Source organism: Nasonia vitripennis, chromosome 4 (assembly GCF_009193385.2).
Source record: "Nasonia vitripennis strain AsymCx chromosome 4, Nvit_psr_1.1, whole genome shotgun sequence".
NCBI classification, from domain to species: domain Eukaryota; kingdom Metazoa; phylum Arthropoda; class Insecta; order Hymenoptera; family Pteromalidae; genus Nasonia; species Nasonia vitripennis.
The window spans coordinates 2,855,738-2,879,474 of NC_045760.1; the positions used below are offsets into that span (position 1 = coordinate 2,855,738).

Genomic DNA, 23,737 nt, shown 5'->3' on the forward strand with positions numbered 1-23,737 from the left:
CGTGAATGGGGTACTTATGCCACTCAGCGTGCATAACGCACTCGCGCGCCACAATATGCTTCGCTCTCTTTTTTTTTTCGTATTGCTGTCTCCTTTATTTCGCGGCTGCTTTTCATCGTTGTAATACGCACCGAATTTTTCGACTCGCTCTTTTGTCGACCGTGACTTTTGTGTGTGTGACCTGTGCTGCACGTAGTACACACACTTTCACTTCGAGTCGGAAAGGGACGGGTTATTTAGCGTCGATGGCTTTCTCTGCCCATAGATACACGATGTTACTTTTGATTATTTTGGGTGCGGCGTTTTCAGGGCCAATAGGTATGTAAGAGAAAAATTGTGACTTGTGGAAACCAATTGGTTTTTGCGAGATTATTCCAATAGCTATACTCTCAGCCGGTCTTAATTGCAGTCTTGCACTTTCACCGCGGGCTTTATGTCCCTGAGGTAACCAGTCATTGTAGGAGGAATATTTAATGGATAGTCAACGAGTCTCCGTTTCGTCGCCTCTAAGCCGCGCGGCTTTATTAAAAGAGCCATTGTTTAACCCTATAAACTTAGGTAATTGATACTCTCGGATAAAATCTCGACTCTCGTTTCTTTTTTTTTTCCATCATCGACCGTTTCGCAAATTCGCAATACTACTCACACCCAGAGCGTAACCGCGCGCGACACGGCTCCGCAAAACTTTCCCGACACTTCGAATTCGTCCCGCGTTCTCGTTACTGCGTGGAAGAAGAAAAAATCCCGACTTTCATCGCTAGCGCGGATCTAAGAGGAAAAGAAAACAGAGGAGTAAGATGAAGAAACGCGAACGAGAGACTGCAGCGGAGAAAGAGAGGCGATACAGTTCGGTGAGGTCCTGACCGGAAAGATCAGTGGCCCGAATCTCTCTCTCTCCTACGGCGGACCGAGAACGACTTCTATATACACCGAGAGATGCTCTATAGCAAAGGTATACTGTATATAATGGCTGCCGGAAACGCCGAGAGCAGCGAGGAGTAGCAGAGAGTCCTATAATACTGCATAACAGTCGAGAGGATAAAGTCTTGACGGCGGCGACGAGTGTGCTTTGGAGTTAATCGATTTCTACAGGTGGTTGACGCCGACGTCGAGTGTGTATAACTGTAAAATGCGCCTTGGAAGGAATATTCCCTCGAGTGTAAACATTGACTCGTGTTCCTATGATCGAGTTCATTACTCGAAATCAAAAAAAAAAAATATTATCCTGCGGTTTTTCCAAGAGCATCTCGAAACCTTTTCCGCGGTATCGGCCGCGTTCGGCCCGATAATGATTTTACGATGTTCGTTAGAGGGGGGAATTTACGATCCGACTGTACGGGAAACAAAGGAACGAAGAAAGTAGGAAACTGGCGATAATAAAGCCGGCCTCTCTCGCCGTTTTTTGATCGATATGCCTCCTGGCTACGTGCGCCTGTACATGACTTTCGGTAGCTCGTACACTATTTTATAATACCCATTGTACATTTCGCAAAACGCATAATGCACAATGCACGCGTTACGTCACAGCCGAGGCGAAAATATTAAATTTAATTGGCCCGCTGTGTTGAATCACCTCTGTCTGTATATACACCTACAACTTTCTGGTGAAACATGTAACGTTGTATCAAATGCACTAAAAATATATCTTTCAAAAGAGGCTTCCTCCGCTCTCAAAATACCCTCCCTCCCGCCCTCGAAGCTTCGTCCAAGCGTATCCCATATACCCGCGGAAGAAAACCCAATTAAGCAAACACCAGTAGACTGGCACAATAATAATAATAATAATAATAATAATAATAATAACAGCGATAATAAAAGAGCTGAAGCTAGACACGCGTCTAGAGAGGAGTCGACACGCTCGCTCGCTTTCTCGCAGGAAGTAGGAAGCCTTTCTTAGATTTTTCGGCGAGATATCGAATTTCCTGCTCCTTGCAAGACGCTCGCGAGCGACAGCTGCGCGGCGCATCCTGCGGAAAGTCGCTTACGCGGATCGATGCGCGCCCGTGGCTTTTTTAAGGCCACTATACGGGATTCCTCGTCGTTGCTGGTTTTTCGGTGTAATTCGGGTGGATAGGCGTCGCTCGCTTATGGCTGGAAATTAATTAATGAGTAGAATTAGGGTCAGCTCGAGTTTTGTTTACGTTTTGCGCGGCGAAGGATGTAGAGCGCGATTACGAGCCAATTTCGAAAATTCTCGGTAAAATTTATAAACACACTCTACTGTCCTCCAGCGGTTCATTCCCGGCGTATAATGACGAAGGAATTTCCATCTCGCCGCTGATGATGTGCGAACCCAAGGAAAACTACTAGTGTCTTATACACCGCGCTCTCTAAAATTACAAATCGAGCTCGACCGGCTCTAATTCACCGATAATGTTGATAACAAACAGCGAAAGCGAAATCCCCTCGCACGGAGACGATAATGAGCGAAGACGCTGGCCCTGAGCCCTTTTTTTAATCCTCATCTCGCTGCCGCCGCGCCACACATTCCTCCACAGGCGGGGGCGACCTCGTTATCGTGCGTCGGCTAAGTGCGCGCACGTAGCTTCGCGGCAATTAAAATTAATCGTAAATAGCGCGACGTACACATGCGCAGGGGCCGAGGCGTTGCCCCTTTTTTTACGAGCGGACCTGCCGCCTTCGATGATGCTTGAGGTAAATGGCGCGTGAGTTTTGTTTCGGCGCTGAATATAGCTAAAAAAAGGAAGCGATTGCAGCGGGATGATTGACGATCGGTGTTTAAGCTTCTTTGTGGTTATTGCATCGAGGGTATGATTTGTCTAACGGTGTATTAATCGTGTAACTGCGCTGATATAGTGATTCTGGAAACACCATAATGCTGTCAACTGGCTTTAATCCCATCAAATTTTATTTCGTTAGTCACACGCTTGTGCGGAGAGAAAGAGAGAGAACATCGACTGACGGAGATGTCCGATGATTAGCCTTAATCGCTTTTATTCGTGTGATGACTCTTTTATTTTTAAAGCCGCAATTGTGCAGCAGAGGAATCTTCGGGAAATTTAATTATAGGTTTTATTCTTTTCCGATACACTAAATTCAGTCAGGGCTTACTCCAGATCTTTCGCGTAAATTCCTTACTTGATACAGTGTACACTCATTTGTCGCTTGTAGAATAACACGAATCCAAAAATTCCTGAAATTCCATGTTTACGTCTACTATGGACATCCCGAAAAATTCGGAGAATCTCCAACAATTAAAATCAATACTCCTCAATGAAAATGGAGTCGAAAAATAAGGCAAACAAGCAGATTTAATAAGGCGCTTCCTGCGTATTATGCAAAGTCAATTGAACCCATAAACCCTCTCGTAGATTACGCTAAATCCAGCTGCACATCTCTTTAAAACAAGAGACGAGACGGGAGAGAAATACGCACACGCGACGACACAGCACACGAGGCGTTCATTATCATGGTAAACATTGCGCTCGCCCGACACGCCGGAAGAAAAGGCGCCTGGCTCTCGCTTTCTCAGATGAATTCCGCGCGCAATTGGTCAATTAAACCGACGGCGGAAGATTCAGCCTTGTCCAATTCCTTCGTTTAAAAACTGGGAAGTACATGCGCGCGTGCGTGTGTACGTGTAGTAGGGAGAGAGTTGAGTGAATGAGTGATTCAACTCTCGCCGCCTGGAGTTTCGGGTCACGGATCAACGAGCAATAATTCCCGGAGAAGCCTATGGGTACATGTGCGAGATTGACTGACGTCGTGTGGGCTTTTCTGCGGGTTTACGGGAATTCGGTGCGATGGTTTTATCATGGGGGATTGATCGTTGCGTTTGATTGAGATACCGAGATTGGTACTAGCCGAGTATTCGATATTGCGGATGCAAAGTGAGGAAAATGCTATTTTTAAAAACCGCACCGGATGCATCATGCCTTATTGGCTCCGTGCTACGATCAATTAAGCTTGCCGTAGTAGTAGTAGTAGTAGCCATTCGCCGATGATTCAGAGTTTTTAAGCAGGAAACGTGTCACTTTTTCCGTGACCGGTATTTTATTTACCTCTAAACGCGAGACGCTACTTCTCGCTGGAGCAACAACGAGTGAGAGATTGAGATTCCGATAAACATTCAACTTCAGCTATAAACGTGACTCGCAGATTCTTGAATGAACATACCGAACATGACTCGCAGCGAGAACTTTATATGCAACGCGAGAAGATGTTAGTCACCGTATCTGTCGCGTTTCCGGTTGCAAATACACGCAGAACCGGATTCGCGCTTAAAACGTAAAAGAGTATAGATACTTCAACTGATGAATCGCTCAAGAAATAGTTGAATAAAATTTTGTCGTTAAATTAAAATTTTGGCTTATATAAAAGTCTCGATAAACTCCGATTTCCATCTAGAGTATAATATTCAATCGTCGTGTAATATCGTCCCCCACCCCCGCAGCGTATACCCGCAGAGGCGCACGTGCGTGTGCGGCTTTTTCAGTATACTTACGCGCCGCTCGAGTTTATATAAACCGCCGGAGTCATTGAGCTCGCGTCAGTCTAGTCACAGTAACGAGTTAGGTAAGATCTTCGAAGTCTAGATTCCCTTTCTTTTCTCTCAGTCGTACGCGTATAAACGACGGCCGGCTTCTTCCTTATAAACGCGCTTTCCATTAACGATTTTTGCGATCGGTCAAGGTCTCGATTTACTTTTCAGCCAAGGTTATATATATACCGCTCTCGAGATATATATGTAGCGTGGCTTATATAAAGTGAAAATCGATCGCGCATAGTTTGAAAAAATCGAAACTCACGCCTCGACTCATCGTCTCTTTTCATCCGTGTGTTCCAGGGGGAGGAGAGCCAGCCGATCGTGCTGACGGGTGCGGAAGGTCCGTCCGGTCGGGCGGAGCCCCGTTTGGTCCGACTCGTCGATGGGCCGAGTCCGCTCGAGGGCAGACTGCAGATCTTGCACAAGGGAGAATGGAGATCGGTCTGCAGCAATTCGAGAAAGTGAGTACATTATCCTTTTTATCTCAAGGACGATTATACGCTCTCGGGAGTAAGCGTAAGGCGTATTCGCTCTCTCTCTCTCTCTCTCTCTCTCTCTCTCTCTCTCTCTCTCTGTTTACGATTAATCGGTGCGCGCGTTCATTGATGCGCGACGAGGATGCTCGCTATTTATAGCCTCTCGGCCAGGCGTGTGTGGTCGATTTGCTTTTCTCGAGGCACATAGTCGTTGCTCGATTTATTCGTGGAATTTTGTGCAACGATTAATTTTCATCGCCAGCTGGACGAGGGCCGATTTGGAGACGGCATGCCGGGAGCTGGGCTACCAGGGCGGCCGTTGGTGGAGCTGGATGGACCGGCAATGGCCTGCCCGGCCTCGACTGCTCTACGAGCAGCCACAATGTCGCGGCACCGAGGCGTCCCTGCAAAACTGCGGGAGATGGTCCCAAAGGGCTCTCGGTGCCGGAGTGTGCGGTAAGTCTCGCGAGATATAGACGAGATTTTTTTCTAATTCAACGCGATCTAATCGAATTATCTCCATTCGCTCCATTCGCAGATTACCACCCGGACCTAGGTATCTCGTGCTCGCCGTTCCACGACGGAGCGACGGCCGCGATCAAGCACTGGCGGGGCCTGCGCTTCGAGCAAGCGCTTTACGACAGGCCACTGATACAGGAGAACACGCTGTACGTGCGCCGGTCCAAGTCTATCCTCAAGTTCGTCGAGATACGGTGAGTAATGCCTCAAAATACGAGGCTATGTGGATAACAGTTTAATTTAATCGTATTTCCTCGTTAATATAACGATGATGATTTTGCGATTTCGCAGGCATGCGGGAACTGGGCGCGATTTCAACGTGACGTCGGCGCTGCACGTCGAGGGCGTACCGCCACGAATGGAATCGATCTCGATAATCGGCTCGTCGTTCACCGGCATCAACGTCACCATTCCCGATGCGCCCATTGTAATCGACAACTGCACCATTCAAAGCAACAAAGGTACGTTAATCGGCGCTTCCAATCGGAGCTCATGTGGCAGTCGAGCGCGCGTGTGATCGAGAATTTCGTTTCAGGATACGGAATCTACATGAACAGCTCCACCGGGCTGGCCCACATACACAACTGTGTAATAGTAGGCAACGGTGCGGATGGGGTCAAGTACGTTCACCACGACGAGCGGCCAGACGATAAACCTGACCGGGCGGACGTCTACGATCTCTGCACCTTCCCCACGACGGCTAGTCAAACCTTCCCCGTGACGATATCTGTAGGACAAAGCAAGTACGCGCCGAATCAGAAACGGTGCCCCCAGGTGAGTCATTCGCATCAATTTCAATTAATGTCAAAAGCTCGCGTTGGCTTCGGGCGCCTCGCGTGTGAACTTTTAATGGGCCACGATTGAGCGTTATAAATTTCAATTTGCAGCACATTTTCACGAGACCGGGCCACGTTCTGACGGTGCACTTTTTACAAATGAAGACTGACCGAAACGATAGTGCTGTTATCGAAGTGTACGATGGAATAGGTACCGGAGAAAAGTTACTGGCTCGCGTCAAAGTCAGGAACGGAACACTGCCGCAGAGTGTCACCACCAGTAGGCAGAATTTGTACATCAAATTCTTTGCGGAACCACGCACTTCCATGGTTGCTTTCCTGCGTTTAACGTCGGGATACAGTGAGTTGATCTACCGTTCATAATTTTGAAAATTTGCTTCACGACGAGTAAAATTCTTGAAACTCTCATTTGCAGAAAAAACATACGATTTAAACGTGACCGGCAGTACGATAGCCGACAACAGCGGTCGAGGCATTGCCGCGGAGAAGCTTCGCTCCGCTCTGCACATCGACAACACGGCTGTGTCGAACAATCGCCACGTGGCCGGTGTCCACGTGCTAGGCGGAGTTCCCGAAGTCAACGTTACCGGCAGTCGAATCGCCTTTAACCGAGGCGACGGCATCAACATCACCGTTACCGGTGGTAGTCGTAACGTGTCACGGAGCAGCATCTCCTCGAACCGCGGCTATGGCTTCGCCGTTTGGCTAAATGATAGCTCGTCCACAGAGTATGTGCCGTTCAATCAAACGACTGTCGTAGAGTATTCTGAGATCTTCCGAAATCAAGATATCGGTATTCTGGTGAGTAGAGCATTCTTTGAAAGAAACACGCGAAATACAGCACACGGTATTTATAAATCAATCGTTGCTTCGCAGGTTGGAAATTCAACGGGAAATTCGTACGTAAATGTAACCGGTAATTGGTTCAACAGCAGCAGCGAGACAGCAGTTCAGATCGAATCGAGCTGGCGCTATAATCAGAACAAACTTAAGCTCCGGATCGGCCACAACATGTTCGTGCAAAACGCTAAACTGGGCATAAAACTTAGCCCGGCTCTGAACGTGGATGGAGTCATCGAGTACAACCACTTCCGTGAGCACACTTATGGCGGTATTCTCGTGCGCAATCCCCTCCTAGAAGAGTTCAACGTTCTTCCGGCTGATTTGTTGATTCAGCACAACGAGTTCTATGACAACAAAGGGTTCTTTGTTGCCAGTTTAGGACTCTCTCCTTACAGCGACGTTCAGCGTCTCCTGTTTACGAGAAACTTTTTGAGGGATAATCGTGTCAGAGAACCGTTCGATAACGGGGACATTCAGGGATCCAGTTTGATTCCGAGATCGAGGGTGTCTGCGGTGGTCGTTGTCTCGTCGAGCAACGTCCACATTTTCAGGAATATCCTGCATAATCCTGAATCGAACTATGAAATCGGTTCACATCTAGAAGACCAGAGCAAGATAATTAATTGCACGTACAATTGGCTGGGCTCCGGAGAGCAGCCGGAAATATTCGAGAGACTCTTTCATAGGTAAGAAAATGAACGAAAAAAATACGTACATCTTAAAAAATCCACCCAGTGCTTACCGTTTCTTTTCGTTTGATCTTCAGAAAGGACAGGTACAATTTGGCGAAGATAGAGTACATGCCATACCTATTGCACAGCAGTAATCCGGCAACGAATACGATAAACCCGAACCCGACCTTCGTGCCGCGCTTCCTGGCACCCGGCACCAACATCGTCGGCGGTGAGGTCGACGGCCAGGAGACCCTGCAGGCGGGCGAGTACATTGTCAAGCGCGACATAAACGTCCGGCCCGGCGGCAAGTTGATCCTTCAGCCTGGAGTCACATTGCGCTTCCCACCCGCGGTCGGCATCATGGTCGCGGGTAAACTGGATGCGCATGGAACGAAGCCCAGCAACATCCTGATGACCCTGAAGGAGGAGATCGTCGTTAGTGCGGACAACGAGACGGTGATGGAGGAGATGATGATGGGCGATAACGCCGAGCCCATGATGGAGATGCCTGTGGTACCTGAAGTTAGCAAGGTACCGGTTAGGCTGCTCGGCGGCAAGACCAGTCACGAGGGAAGACTACAGGTGCGAGTTGGAGAGAAATGGGGCACGGTCTGCAACTATGGTTGGACGATGCGCGATGCGGCCCTGGTCTGCCATCAGCTGGGGCTGACCCTTGATCCGGACAACTGGTATATGGAACGCAATCAGATTCCGAGTGCAGGCACCAATGAGGACATTATCCTCAGCAACGTGCAGTGCACCGAGGACGACATCGATGTCTCGCGCTGCAAGGCCGAGACCATGGACGAGTTCGAGAACTCGTGCACCCACGAGAACGATGTCGGTGTCCGGTGTACCGAGGCTGCCTGGGCTGGATTAAGACTGGGACCGCTCGCGCTCAGGAGTGATCTGCAGTACATCACCATCGAGAAGGCCGGCTTGTTGGATTACACTACCAATTCATTCAAGCCCGCCTTGCAGATGGACTTTGCCCGGCATTCGCTAGAAGGTGTGAAAGTAGTCAACAACCTCCAGGACGGTCTGGGCGTGCTCTACTCCGACATATACTCCGCGGATGCAGTAAATACTGTCCGCAACAGCGACTTCTCCAACAACAAGGGCAGTGGCATAAGTTTCAAACAATTGGGACTCCGCATCACCAACTCACGACTCAAGGACAACAAGATCGCCGGTATCCGGCACAATCCCGCGTTCTCTGCAGTTCAGCAGAGGGAGCTTGCAGGATGGTTCATTAGTTCGCCAGACACGTCGCTCGATTCCACCTACGATCCGGTACTTGTTCCAGAACACAGCGCCGATATTGAGTTGGCCATGGGCGAGACGAAGTATCTCGTCACCTCTAAGGTCTCTGGCGAAGCCATCGACCGATACCATCACATTAGAGTAAGTATTCTCGATCTTTTTATTCTTTTCATTTCATTTCATATGATTTCATCGAGTGCACGAGTAACGTTTTTGGAACGTTAATTTCAGTGCACGCCAGGATACGTAGTCGGCATTCAGCTGCTGAATCCGATACAAAACAGAAGTACCGAACAGATAATTTTACACGACTCGCAGAACATTAAGCATCGAGGAAACATATGGCATGTAAAGAGAGATCTCACGGTATTTCCGGTCACCTCCAGCTCCTATATTGTTGTGTTCGAGTACCACAGCGGTGACAACGCTTTGGGCGGTACCGTTATTGTGCTTACTGCACTTCCTGCCCCTCTTCAGGATATTAAAAATCGCATAGTTCGCGGCCCAATTCCTACCCTGAGAGTATTTAAATCCGAAATTCGAGGCAACAAACAGGGTGTGCTCGCCTCGTACTACAACAGATACCTTGACGAGTGCGGCGATCACTACCTTCGCAAGGCCAACGAGTCTATTCAGCTGATTAATTGTGAAATTTCTCACAATTACGAGGAGGCTATCTTCGTTAACTCTCCTCATTGGAACGTATTCAATTCAAACATTTCTGAGATATCCATCCATATCAACAATACGTAAGTTACGAAAATATAAATACATTATCTCTACAAAACTGACGGTGTTTAGCTAAATACTTGAAACTAATTTTATGTCTGAATTTTTAGTTTGATTACCGACAACGGCCGTGGAATAATTCAGTACAGCCGCGATATGCGGCAGTCCAACAACCTCTTCCACTGGGTCATTAAGGACAGTACGATCGAGCGTAACCAAGCGGGCGGGTTCGAAGTTGCCCTTCCCTATGTTTGGCAGTACAACGAGAACTTTACTCACTCGATCTACATGGACAATAATACCTGGCAGGCAAACGAGCAGTTTGGCTTCGTAGTAGACGGCCACTTTGCTACCTTCAACATGTCTCGCAATCGATTCGATGGCAACCGATGCAAGACCGGTCTAATTTCGGTACGAGGTATGGAGAAGCGCATGAAGATCGAAGCGAACAAAATTGAGAGAAACTCCGGAAGCTTCATGGTAGAATTCAAGGCGGACAGTCAGTCAGAAATTATGGGTGACATTGACGCGAGGTTTATGTTTAACGAAGTCAAGGGGAACAACAAGGGGATCGTAGCCAGTCGAGGTTTCCACCAGATGTTCGACTCGCCAACCTATGTTGTGGGTTTTCACGGTATTCAGAAGGTGCGCGTAAACAGAAATCTATTTGGCGAGAATTCTCTGGATTACGAGCTGCTTGCTGGAATAAAAACTGCGAAGATCAACAACAAGGTAGATGTCACCGAAAACTGGTGGGGAACTGGTCAGGATCTTCAGATCAGGTCAGTTTATAGATAATTTTCTTTTATCATAAAAAATTTTACTCTCAAGAAATTTCCAATAACTGTAAATCTAATTTTAATTACAGGCAACGAATTTTCGACTTCGATGACTGGAACGATCACGCGGTTGCGGACTTCCGTCCCTATTTAACTACTGACTCACTCGATTCATCAATATCAGCCTCTTACGAACCAATCACCCAAGTGGATTTAAACAATCTCGGAGGTCGCATAGTCGACAACCTCTCTCTTTATCCAAGGGCCGAACCTTACGTTATACGCTCGGACATTACTGTAATGCCTGATGCCACGCTTTATATCCATCCGGATGTCGTAATGGAATTTGCGCCGAACGTGGGTATTTTAGTACTTGGCACATTGAAAGCTGTCGGAGCTCCTGGACATGAAATTGTCATGAGACCCATCAGCGATGGCAATGAAGTGCCGATGACCAAAAAAAGAAATGTTGATGTTGAGACTATTAGGCTTTGCAAGGAGGAGAATTGCACCAGCTCTACGAATGAAGGTAAACATTTTGATTCCAATTTGATTTTTAGTGTTTTTTTTATATCCTTGATTTCTAATCATTACTTGTATTTCAGGATTTGTGGAATATTTCAATCGCACTACCCTGCAATGGATACCGCTCTGTGATACTCGATTCACGGAGCGCAATGCGCAAGTAGCCTGCCGTCAGCTAGGCTTTGAACCACTCAACGTTTACGTCTCGAAAGACAGACGATACGAACTACATCCAGGCTCACTATCCAGAATCTGGTCATGGCCAGAACCTTTACAAGTATGTAAAACTTATCCCATTACAAAAGAAAATGTATTAAAAACATCTAATAATCTATTACTCTTCACCTCTAGTGTACGGGCAACGAGGAGAGATTAGAAGAATGTCAGATCCGTCTTAATGGCCAGCTCTTCGGTCACCGCTACGAATGTCCTTGGGATGGACAATTTGTTTTCCTTCATTGTGGACAGCGTAACCTCGATTCAGCGCTCAACTACTGGGGTGGTATTCGCATCGCTAACAGCGAGTTCGAACACTACCTCTACGAGTACCGAATTCACGACGTCATCACTCACGAGACACTTCGTAGGGTTGAATCGGTTTTAAAATATGTCAACATTACTGGAGCAGGTATACTACATAATGAGAGATCACCTGCTGTACAGAGCATCATGAAGTCACCTTCGGTTACGAGGGTCAGCGTTAACCAAAGCGCTTATCATGGAATCAATGTTATTTCACCTACACATACGGTAATTTAATTTTCTTTCACTTTTTATAATACTTATATCATTAAACTATTATTTTGCAACAATAAGACTGATGATTTTTCAGATCGAGCTGCTTTTCAATCAAGTGAAAGACGTTTTTGGTAACGGTATCAACGTCTTGTCACTCACGGGCGAAGGTCGCGAGGCAGAAGAAAGTTCCTTCTCTCCGCTGAAGGATCTAAACATACCCTACCACCTGTTCAGCATCGTCGACATCTGTGATACTACTAAAGAGGTTACTATAGAAGAGCGCGTGCTTATTTACTACAAGTACGATAACAATCCGGTCAACTGCGTCAAAATCTTCCGCAGCAGTCACCGTGCTAAGCCTTTTGGATTCAGGTAACTTGATAAAAAATCAGAAATTAAAATTTTAAAGTTGTTATCCCTTTAACTGAAATGCTCAACATTATTTTTCTAGACTCTTACAGTTCAATCTATTTAATTCTACTGGGAAACCAGGCAGACCGGATAGCTTAACGCTTTATGATGGCGACATTTACAATGTAACCGTCAAGAAAATCGACGAGCTATATGCTAACAGTCCTCTGGAGAAGAAACTATTCCGAACGGAAGGACCAAGCTTAAGCGTCAAACTTTTTGCAACTGGTGCTAGTAACGTGCATGGTTTCATTGCCGAAGTTGTCACCTTACCTATTTCTGCAATTGGATTTAGTGAGTGATTTTAATACTAAGCTTCTTAATTATTTATCAAGAAACGTAATTGATTTTACTTATGATATGTACTTATAGATCGAGATGTGCAGCACAACATATCTTACTCAGTAATTTCAAAGTGTCAAGAAGGTGCTGTAAAGTATTCGAGCGCCGGAGAAGTTAATGCTGTTATCACGCTCGAGAGGAATCAGTTCGTGGGGAACTGTGAGAAGTTATATGGAAACTTTAGTACTTGTGGTGCTGCTGTTTCTTTGGATATTCAAAATACCCAATCCGTTTACTTCAGAGTAAGATAACGTTATTGATAAACCGTGTTTAGCTTTTACCACAATTTTCAAAAACTAACAGTTTAATTTGTTTTCCAGAATAATTTAGTCATGAAAAACCAAGGGGGCCTGAGAATTAGAGCAGATTCACGCGGTTCCGCAACTTCGCTCAAAGGTTGGATTCACAACAACCTGTTCAACGAAAATTACAACAAACCAGCGTTATACGTGGAAGGTCGTCAAAGTAGTCCGTACCAAGAGGTGACAATATTCCGCAACTACTTCACCAAGAACAACGCTAGCTTTGAGAACAACATCGTTTTAAAGCAAGTCGTCAGTAACATGACGCTAAACTACCTTCATGGTAACTTGGGAAAACACCTTTTGGAAATTTCTGGTTTTGAGAGGGTTAGGCTTCCAATTTACCAGAGTACATCCCATAATGGTTTTTACAAGTGAGTATAATATGAACAATTACGTAATTATTTAGTGTTATCTTGAATGTGCGATATATGACGACATTATTCCCCCACAGAAATTACGCGGTAGATCGCGAAGGAAGAAGTACGATTGTCGCGGGTACTCCGGGTCAGCAGTACGTGGATAATATTTTCTTCAATCCTGACAACGATTACGAGATGTTAACCATCAACAGATCACTGTGAGTATAATTTCTAACCGCATACGACTTGTGATTAATAGATCATGCATCCCTTAGTATTTTACTTAGACAATAGATATAATAGAGTACATTACTTATAGATTGCTGATGCTCCATAGATTCGACAGCTGCGTATTCTATATTGTCTTGCATTATTTTTAAGTCTTTCCTCTATAGCCTGTCTCTTAATTTATCAAATTATTTTTCTTCCTTTCATATTGCGAAATCGCATGTTATTAAACATATCAGCGTGGTCGATGCCGAATGGTACACTAAGTAAGTACGCGACCAGAACCTGTCGTGCTTTTTGTGTTTTTTGTGCAAAGCTTTACCACAGCGAACAGTCTTTAGCAAAGTAAAGTTTTTTAAAGTTATATAGAGTAGTTGTTCCATGTTTACAAATAAACGTGTAGGAGTTTGGTTATGAATTATTACATTAAACATTAATCAATCACAAAGTTAGATGACCGCACATGAATTAATAATAATTTAATCTAATTATTAAGTTTTATCACGAAATTTTATTGTTTTTATCTTGTTGACTTAAAAACAAATCAAAATACTTCTTTGTTAAAAACCACGAATTTACAATATGCACAAAATAATACAATTATGAATCTACGAAATGTCAGAATTTCAATAACTGATCGTTATGTCTCGCTTTGTGTGTTCTAAAATGCGCTTTGCTCGCAAGCTTTGATTTTTTGATCGTCCAAGCATAAATATTCTCACCTATGCCAAAAAACCTAATATTTTACGTTGCTCTTGTAGTCAATTGGAAATGTGGAGATCAAGTGTCGACGCTCGTCACAACTATTGGGGCTACAACGAGACACTCGCGGTGGCCGGTCGCATTCGTGATCGCGGAGACTCACCAGAACTTCTGCAGGTTGAATTCCAACCTTACCACATGAACAATCAGTCAGTGCTGACTGGCAAGTGTCCGCCGGCTTGGGACCTAGTCGGTGATACTTGTTACATCTACATAGGCGCGCCGATGGATTTCTTCGCTGCACGTGATTTCTGCAGAGTGAGTTTTGCTTAAGACGATTTTAACACTGGTCGATTAACTATTGAACTGGTGAAATAATATTTGAATTTTTTGCGATTACAGTCTGCGAATGCTTCAATGCCATTTATTATGGGTGACTACATTGAGCTATGGAAGTTCTTAAAAAAACAACAGGAACGTTTTGATTACTCCGAACGCGTCTGGATTCAGCAGATTGAGAAAGTTGATCAATGTACGATGTTTACCTATCAGACGACAGAAATAGATCATTGTGGTCAGCCAAATCCATTCATTTGCGAAATCGGTAAGCAGTCATCAATTATCACGTGTACTGTGGGCACAGAACAAAAAATTAATAAATTTGGTTTATTTTCAAAAGATCCCAGAATTTACATCGATCCGTTGTCCTGGAGAAAGGATATTGTCGCGGTCGGGGTGTTGAGTGCAATAGCAGTTGCGTTGCTCTTATTGGCAGCTGCCATTGCTCTTTGGGTCTCAAAGTCTAAGAAGCGACAAGTCGAAAGACTCGAGAGGAGAAATTCAATCCGACAGTCACTTCATTCACTACGTTCAGTAGGTTCTACATCCGGCTTTTCAGAGCTAGCGTACCAAAGAAGAAAACCAATAGCGGTAAGTTGCGCTTGATATTATTAAAATGTTAACGATTTATAACGTTTTTATTTTAGTACAATTTTACCTATAAAAACATTGAGAATCCTGTTAAACAAAGTTTCACCGCTTTATATTTTTGCTTCTTACTGCGGCTTAGCCAACGCTGTTTATACTATTTTTTTATCTTATTCATTGCTTACAATGCACTAATAAAATAAACTTGCTACGACAAAGTATGAAGCACAGTTTAACAGGATAATCTAGTAATATATTAACAATGGCGTAGTTGAATATTTGTATTTTGCATCGATGCAAAGAGTTTACGTATAAACTCTTGAATAATGGAAAGGCCTATTGTTCAAAAACTTTTTTCTCTTTACATCAATTATCTGCCTATTAATCACGAAAGCAGCCAAAGAAGGAAAAAAAAGTGGTTCTGGTACCACCGATGCAGGTTAGAGCACAAATCGACCATCAAACGTACTTCATGTGCGCTTTCTTATTATTTCGTCCATCGTTTTCGTCATCCATGTCTGTCATTTTGCTTTCAGTTTTTTCGATTGCCCGTGTTCCGCAAATTTAGGAATGGCTTTTGTGTTTGTCGATTTTGATCATAATAATTTTTTAAGTGTTATTGAATACTTGTTTGTCAATATATTGATATTCCCGAATTATTATTATACCCGAATCCCTTTTCTAGTTGACAAGAAAAATCCCATATATATGTAAATAAGTAAATTACACTTTAAATTGAACAATAAATTCTCGATTTGCAGACAAAGCAGTCTACCGACACACTGAATTCGCGTTCCCTGGATTACAAGAAGATGTCAAATGGCGGCAGCTTGGACTCCATGGACAAGTCCCAGTTGAATTCATCACTCGAAGACAATCAATGCTATGACGTCTACGAGGCGCACAATCCACGCTACTCACCGGGCACAAGTAGCGGCGTTACCGGGCAAAAATTCGCCGGTGACAATCCCGCGTATGATTTAACATATCGCAACGAGGGCTTCCGAAACCACTCCACCTTCACCTCCAGAAATAACAGCGCTTGGCAGTCCGAGGCTAACAGTGTCGCTGCTCCTGAGGTATGTTATCAAAACTTTGCTTAAACTTTCGATTCATCGTAAAAAAAAATTAAAATTCATGATAATTTTTAATCAAAATAGGAATTAGCAACACCAAGCAGCGAACACGTGGACGTATCCTCGGGCTACCTGCACAACGTCTCCACACTCCCCCTGAACTCGAGTCTCGGTACATCTGACTCAATCAGCGAGCTCAAACGAGACCTGCGCACCACCAACTCTTCGATCGACTATGATAACGTAGCCGTGCACAATGGCATGAACGGCGCCGGTAGTCACTACGACAACAGCCCCGTCACCCCGGGCTCCGAGCCCGTTCCCGAATACTTCAGCAGCCATCACAGCGCTGCGACACTACCCCACCCCCACCATCACAGCAATCACCACAATTACTATTACGAGGATAGGCCGAGGAGCGAGGCCCTACTTGAGACGAATCTCGACGAAGACCGACCGCTCCGATCCAAGAGTGAGGCCATCCTCGAAACGAATTTTGACGCGTTCACCCCGAACGAGCCCACTGAACTCACCCAGCTCTCGACCGCCGGCAGAAGTAAGAGCCAGCCGCTCGAGACTGCGATGTGATTTGCATGATTAGAAAGCTTGCATGCTAGTTTTGCGTATATTCTGTAATTAATTTTTTTTTTCGCTCACGGACTACCGAGGAATCGCAGTGCAGACTCCTTCGATGATCTTAGGAATACTGCAGCTGAATTTAAATTCCGAGGCGTTCGTTGTTATGATCTCTTAAAGACACTCAGTAATGTAATACCGCAGAAGTCCCGAAGGCATCTCTGAAGTGCAGTTTCCAAAAGATTCGTTTGGAAAACCGAGATATCCCGAGAGTAGAGCTCGTTGTAAATAGCTGCATATGACACTATCTTTCTTGACGACGAATTGTACAAAGAGTTATCCATGGCGATGCCGCGAACCCTCTATAGCCGTCTTTCTTTTTTATTTTATACATCGTGGTTTGAGACATCGTTTAATTATATACTTTCTTGTTTATCGATTATTGGAACAATTGTTGGTAATGTTCACTAGCACGCGACGACAGCGGTGTTTACGGGCTCTCTTCTCGGGCCCTAATCTATTTATTTTGTAAGTTAGTTTATACAATGCGACTATTCGTTATATATTTTCATCAACGTCATCGATATAGCAATTTCGTCGTTGCTAACATTTGTAATTATTTAGTTCATATCGTATATACATATATATATAGTCCAATGAATGACAATGTTCGAATTGAATCTATACATATATATTTTGGTAATCTTATTTTATACTTACAACTTTTTTAAGTGAAATAATAGAATTGAAACAAAAGATCATGCGTTATTTATATATGAAACCTTTTTTTTTACTACGAAGTATATTATATATAGAAAATTATAGATGATCACTGCCAGGACTTTCAATTATTATTCTCAAAGAGTCGCTCGATGTGATATGAAAGCGAGCGACGCCTGATATGTATCATAGATGTCTAACCTTTTTCACTAACAACATAATGGATAAGTCGATAAATATTATAAATAAGATTTGCGAAGTTTTTGGGGACACTCGCATTGTCTTTTTCTAGCTTTTGTGCTTTAACTATATTAACTCTATACATCTGCTTTCCTTCTATAAATCTTTAAGTCTCAAATCCCCAATCACAGGTACGTCCGTCCAATTTTCGTAGGCGCGCTCATAGTTTTTACGGCGCGCTAGCCGAGATGCGAATTTCCCTTGTAATAATAGTTGGCCTACAGAATTTAAAATTGTTGTATGATTACTCTATTATAAGATGGCAATGATGTCACTAATATAAAGAAGATTCACTTCTAACTGTTTTGTGCAAGACGACGATACAATACGTTATCATATTTATAATGTTCGAGATTATCAAAATAATTATAATGTATTGTAGCTTTGGGCCTGCATAAAAGATATTTTATATCATAAAAAAATTCTCTAAAACGTAAAGAGTGATGTCACGACAAAAGATATACTCAATCGTTTTGATAGTGTGCCTTTGATAGTGTCTCACGAACGAATAAGTCGAATTTTACAAGGGAAGCCATCTCGTGCACTTAGAATTGTGTAAGAAATTTGTACATTGAATTATTTTATATTTCCGAATAGCAGTTTTTAGTACTACGAGAAGTATGTGTGTACATTTAGATTTTGTATGTAAACTTTTTTTAAACATAATTTAGTATGAAATAAATCTCGTAGTACTGAAAATATCATAATCGAAGTTAGACATATATAAAAGTATACATTTTGTTATAAAATTTACAAATATTATTTCGCTACATATTCTCTTACTAGGTATTTTGATAAGATCGCAATTATTGTTAATATTCGTAAAATAAGATTTCCAAGAAATGACATATTCTATAGAAGATAGTATCTGTGAAAGTCAACGATAAAATCGTTTGAATAATCGCATGATTATTTAAGTTATTTAAGACTATTATTTCGTACGTTACTTATGAAATATTGCGCGAAACGCATTCGACTTAGCAGTTTTTCTTACATTTCTCCCTTTATCTTTGAATATTATTTAGGAGAACATAAAATTAAGTCTGACCTGCGTGCGTATTTTGATATTTATACACATGCGGTACATAGAAAGTAAAGTTATTGTTTAAGTTTCGGACGTTGTATTCCAATCATTAAATATGTATCAAAAAATATAAGATAGAGAACGCGAAAAGAAATGCACGATCCGCTGATTATAGTTCATAAAACCATCGCCCACCACTAGTATCGTGATTGTTAATCTTAAATTTGCATCTTTAGTTATATGGTAGACTAAGTATACGTATACAATTATTATTTCATATCGTTAAATACGATCGGCGATTCGTGCATTTGAAAATAAAGAAAAAATAAAAAAGACGCTTGTATATTTTGACTATGTACTTGAACACGTACATACGTAGTGTAGGTAACTCGCAGGTTAACGAACTTGAAGAGCTTATAACTGTAAAAAAAAGATAAATGAATAAATTGTGTATCAAAAATAAAAGCGTATAGTCTGCGGTGTTAATTTTTCACTTACACGTGCTTTTGTACATTTTATAAAACGTTAAGAAATATTATTAAATAAAGAAAAATCAATTATATAAATCTGTCTTATCTTTTGCTTGTATCTATCTATAGTTAAGAATGCCCGTTTTCTTCAAATTTCAAAGATAATCTCTCGGTTATTAAAATTGCCAGACAACAACAAGTGTCAATTATAACGAATAAATCACTATAAAAACTTTAAATTGAATTTAAAAATAAATATATAATAAGATTTCACAGGATAATCGGGAACGGAATGGAGTGGGAAACTACTGTTCAAATAAATAAGGTATAATATCGTTTGAAAAATATATTCTTGTATCCAATTTACAAAATGAATAATTTAACATTAAAATACAGTTTTGCGATTAAATGCGATTTCAAATCAATTAAAGTCTCATCGTTACAATAATATATATATTCTTGACGCGTCATTACAAAGTCCTCAGAACCATACACACGGCCGTCAACTCTTTCCACGAAACTTACAAACGCTCGACAAATTCTCGATCACTAAATTTGTTGACTAAATACATTTTCTCGTTGACTTTATGTATACATTTGACCACCGATCAGTTAAATCAGCGAGAAATACTCTATTGTTGCACAAATTATAGTATTGACTATTTTCATCCGTTTGCCGATCTCGTGGAAATGATATTAGCCGGTAACGATGCCGGGAGGCTTCGTTTCTTCACTAATTCTAATATTATAAATAACCCTAAGCAGCGGAATAAGTGCAGCAATTTTCCTAACTTAAAACGAAAACTAAATATTTATAATTCTAAGCTTACATCTAAATCTTCGGTCTAGCGCAAGCACGCGCGTCCTAAAAAAGAACTCGTACACCGGCATCAAGCTGGCGTGAGTGGGACACTCGCCTTACGCAGCTTTGCGACCTGCAGCAGAAGAAATTGAACGGGTTGCTTTTAATATTTTGCAAAATGGAATCAGTACAGTTGGTATTTTGTAAGCTGGACTTACCATCAACCGATTGAATTGGTGGACAGCAAGCGTCAGGGAAAAATTCAGCGTGTCGGCAGGCCGAGCCAATTTCGTCAATTTCTCTGGAGAATTCGAAAGCTATAATTTGCTTGAACTCTGATTCTCACCTGAACGTCGGCTCAGCCGAGTCTGATAAACCCCAACCAGATTTGATACCGGACACTACCACGTGCATGTTGATGTCCACTGGAAAAAGAACGATAGTTCGTGTATATTATATTATTGTTGGTATAAGCTAAACTTGATAAATATATATACGACACTTGATGCTTACCATACACTCCGCTAGCAAAGGTCGTCGTAAGCCATCAAACTCGGCTGGGCTGACGATCCATCTGCAGAAATAAAGAGAACGATGAAATTTACGCAAGTCAAAGAAGAATCGAATCTACGTACAGAGCAAAAATTCAACGAACTTACCAAAATCCTGGTTCTGGCTCGACTACGCGGCGCTCGATCGCGTCGTTGGTTTAAATAAAGCCGACGCTCGTCGAATTTCTGGAAATCGTAATACGTGTAATAGCCCCGATGAATTAGAGCGGGGATAACAACAATTGGAAATCCATTGGACGCACGTGCGTGAGTAAATATTTAATGGTTACTACAGTACGCGAGTATCAGACGCCCGAAGCATTCCTGAAACTACGGAAAATTTCAATAACTCTTCGATCCCTGCTGAATTATGCCAACAGCGAGCTTCCGCGAACTTTGTGTTTACTTGGTCTCGATCGATTCAATGAAACGCTCTCTTAATGAAAACCTTTTCAAAATATAATAACTATAGCTAATATTGAATTAAAGGCGACGTTTTACGTTTACTAAATCGATTTCGTAACATAGTTATAAAGAATCTCTAGAAGCCTACTCGAACCCGGGAGGCCGAAGAGCATCGGAGAATGAGAGACAAAGGAGAACGAGAGAAAGGCAGAGATATAGAGACGTAAAAACTGACCTGCGCGCCCACTAATGAGTAATGCCTCGTTCCAGGTCTGTGAGTCGACCTCTCTTCCGTCCTCGAAACGCCAGACATCTGTAGCGCCGCTGCAATTCTCAAATTGCGGACTTCCTCCGTGACTATATTATTACTGTATTTCCAGCACGCCAGGCGTTCATCTCGTTCGTTAAATTTCGTCGAAGCTAAAATAGATCTCCCTGAAAATTGAATTTTCCATCGCGATTGACACATCAAGCTGCCTCTCTCGCGCCCCGATAGTGTGCTTCGTCCTTAACACCTTGTATAGCTATAGTTATAGAGAGAGAGAGAGAGAGAGAGAGAGAGCCGAGCGTCTCGGAGAGCGGCCGTGCGTAATTCTGAAACAAGTGGGAGAACCGAGAGGAGGCGCCTTCGAACCTGCGGAATGCAGAGAGAGAGAGAGAGAGAGAGAGTCAGCTTCTCGAGGTGATCGACGAAAGCGACCCACGCGCCAGTCCAGCGCACGCAGCCTCCAGGCGCGGTGGGCCATCACTCAGTGTACGCGCGTTGCAGCGAAAAATCTCGAGACTTTCGCTTTCCGATCCTCTCTCAGTGGCTCGATGCTGCACCGATGACGCGATAGAGCCTGCGCGCGCCAGTGTGTGTCAACTGCGTCTCCGATGCTGCGGACCAGTGGTGCCAGTCTCTCGTGAGCAAGAGTCGCTACGCAGACTCATACCAATCTCTCTCTCTCTCTCTGTCTGGCTGTGTTTACCGCGCGCGCAAACAGGATCCACAGCATCAAGATGTCGCGCAGCGAGCGGTTGCTGCTGCCGATCGCGCTCCTGGCCCTGGCGGGCTCGGGCTGCTCCGAGCGCACGAGCGGCCTCTACGTGGACAACGGCTACGACCAGACGGTGGTGCACCGGGTGATCACGCAGCGCGAGAAGCGCGAGGTCGAGCACGAGATCCTGAACCTCCTCGGGCTGCCGGACCGTCCGCCCAAGCACAAGGCCAACTCGGCCGGGCCCCAGGTGAAGCGCTCGGCGCCCAAGTTCCTCCTGGACATCTACAGGAACGGCCTGGCTGACGAGGAGTCGCGCGAACACCAGACCGAGTTCGGCCTCAGCGGGCAGGACCTTCGCGCCATCGACCAGAGTGACGTCATCATGACATTCGCCGCGCACAATCACCACGTGCCGAGCGTCAGGCACGAGCGCGGCAAGAGGCTCTGGTTCGACGTGTCCGAGGTGCCGGAGAACGAGCACATGATCAACGCCGAGCTCCGGCTCTACCGCAGCCTGGACCAGGCCAAGTCGGCCAAGAACCGGGGCGCCTTCACGCTCACGGCCTACCGGGTCCTCAGGCTCGAGGACGGCGAGCGCGAGCTCCAGTACATCGACGCGGTCAACGCCACGGCCGGCCGCGAGGGCTGGCTCAGCTTGAACGTCAGCGAGGCCCTGCAGTACTGGGTGGCCAACCCGGCGGGCAACCGGGGCCTCTACCTCTCGGTGCACCCGGCCGACCGACAGGTGCACGAGATGAAGCCCGAGGACATCGGCGTCGTGGGCTTCCGCGGCGTCGCCGAGAGGCAGCCCTTCATGGTGGCCTTCTTCAAGAGCTCGGGTATCCGCAGTCGCGCCGCCGCGGCCAAGAGCAGGCAGAAGCGCGACGCCAAGCGCAAGAAGAAGGCCGAGATATCGAGCCTCGACTACCGGAGCAACCCCTACACCGACCCGCAGATCCAGTACAACTCGAGGACCTGCAAGATCCAGACGCTCTACGTGAGCTTCCGGGACCTCCAGTGGCAGGACTGGATCATCGCCCCGGACGGCTACGACGCCTACTACTGCAGCGGCGAGTGCAACTTTCCGCTGAACGCCCACATGAACGCGACCAACCACGCCATCGTGCAGACCCTCGTGCACCTGGTCAACCCGGGGAAGGTGCCCAAGCCCTGCTGCGCGCCGACGAAGCTCTCGCCGATATCCGTGCTGTACTTCCTCGACGAGAGCAACGTCATCCTGAAAAAGTACAAGAACATGGTGGTCAAGAGCTGCGGCTGTCACTAGCTGGAATGACGTTCTTTATGCCGATCGAGATGTGTATGTGTGTGTATATATACACACACACACACATATGAATGTTTTTCCGACGTCGCGAAAATTCTTTGTAGAGACCGAGTAAACGTATGTTATGTGAATATGATAAGTTTTTTGCCATGTTACAGTTTGGCTGCAGATGTAGATTTTTCACGAAACCGGTTCAATATATTATAACGACTCGCATGCGTGAATAAGAGTGAAATTCCAATGCGTTGACAGTTCTGCTTGTGTTGTTCGAACGAAAATTATAGACGAATTCGTGACTACATTTTTGAGCATGATTATTTTTTACATTTTAGGAAAGTAGGATGAACTTAATAAGTTTAAGGAATATTTGTATAATATGCAATAGTTGTGTATTCTTAAGTAAACCAATATTATTACTTACCTTTCTTGCGTTTCTTATTCCAACTCCTCATTCACCATATCCCACGTCTGATAATTCGGT

The 23,737-nt window shown here is 44.4% G+C and overlaps 2 protein-coding genes across 3 annotated transcripts in view; both read left to right on the forward strand.

Annotated features, from left to right (window-relative positions):
* LOC100120269 (protein bark beetle) overlaps positions 1-19,225 on the forward strand; it is a 28,129-nt gene extending 8,904 nt beyond the window's left edge. The window contains exons 2-26 of one of the 2 annotated variants that reach the window (XM_031929348.2): positions 4,808-4,968; positions 5,246-5,439; positions 5,522-5,696; positions 5,794-5,963; positions 6,038-6,276; positions 6,390-6,639; positions 6,715-7,100; positions 7,176-7,828; positions 7,909-9,220; positions 9,311-9,828; positions 9,919-10,590; positions 10,677-11,116; positions 11,193-11,389; positions 11,464-11,862; positions 11,945-12,222; positions 12,302-12,555; positions 12,634-12,845; positions 12,924-13,279; positions 13,360-13,485; positions 13,735-13,761; positions 14,257-14,515; positions 14,600-14,801; positions 14,877-15,127; positions 15,886-16,203; positions 16,285-19,225. In XM_031929348.2, the coding sequence (XP_031785208.1) occupies positions 4,808-4,968; positions 5,246-5,439; positions 5,522-5,696; positions 5,794-5,963; positions 6,038-6,276; positions 6,390-6,639; positions 6,715-7,100; positions 7,176-7,828; positions 7,909-9,220; positions 9,311-9,828; positions 9,919-10,590; positions 10,677-11,116; positions 11,193-11,389; positions 11,464-11,862; positions 11,945-12,222; positions 12,302-12,555; positions 12,634-12,845; positions 12,924-13,279; positions 13,360-13,485; positions 13,735-13,761; positions 14,257-14,515; positions 14,600-14,801; positions 14,877-15,127; positions 15,886-16,203; positions 16,285-16,788 (8,553 nt within the window). In that variant the 3' untranslated portion in view covers positions 16,789-19,225. The remainder of the gene's footprint in view (positions 1-4,807; positions 4,969-5,245; positions 5,440-5,521; positions 5,697-5,793; positions 5,964-6,037; positions 6,277-6,389; positions 6,640-6,714; positions 7,101-7,175; positions 7,829-7,908; positions 9,221-9,310; positions 9,829-9,918; positions 10,591-10,676; positions 11,117-11,192; positions 11,390-11,463; positions 11,863-11,944; positions 12,223-12,301; positions 12,556-12,633; positions 12,846-12,923; positions 13,280-13,359; positions 13,486-13,734; positions 13,762-14,256; positions 14,516-14,599; positions 14,802-14,876; positions 15,128-15,885; positions 16,204-16,284) is intronic. The other variant, XM_031929349.2, reaches the window with a different exon arrangement.
* A 2,074-nt stretch (positions 19,226-21,299) lies between these two features.
* LOC100120216 (protein 60A) lies at positions 21,300-23,676 on the forward strand. The gene has a single exon (XM_001603826.5). The coding sequence runs from the start codon at positions 21,991-21,993 to the stop codon at positions 23,254-23,256; it is 1,266 nt and encodes a 421-aa protein (XP_001603876.1). The 5' UTR covers positions 21,300-21,990; the 3' UTR covers positions 23,257-23,676.
* Positions 23,677-23,737: the final 61 nt, after the last annotated feature.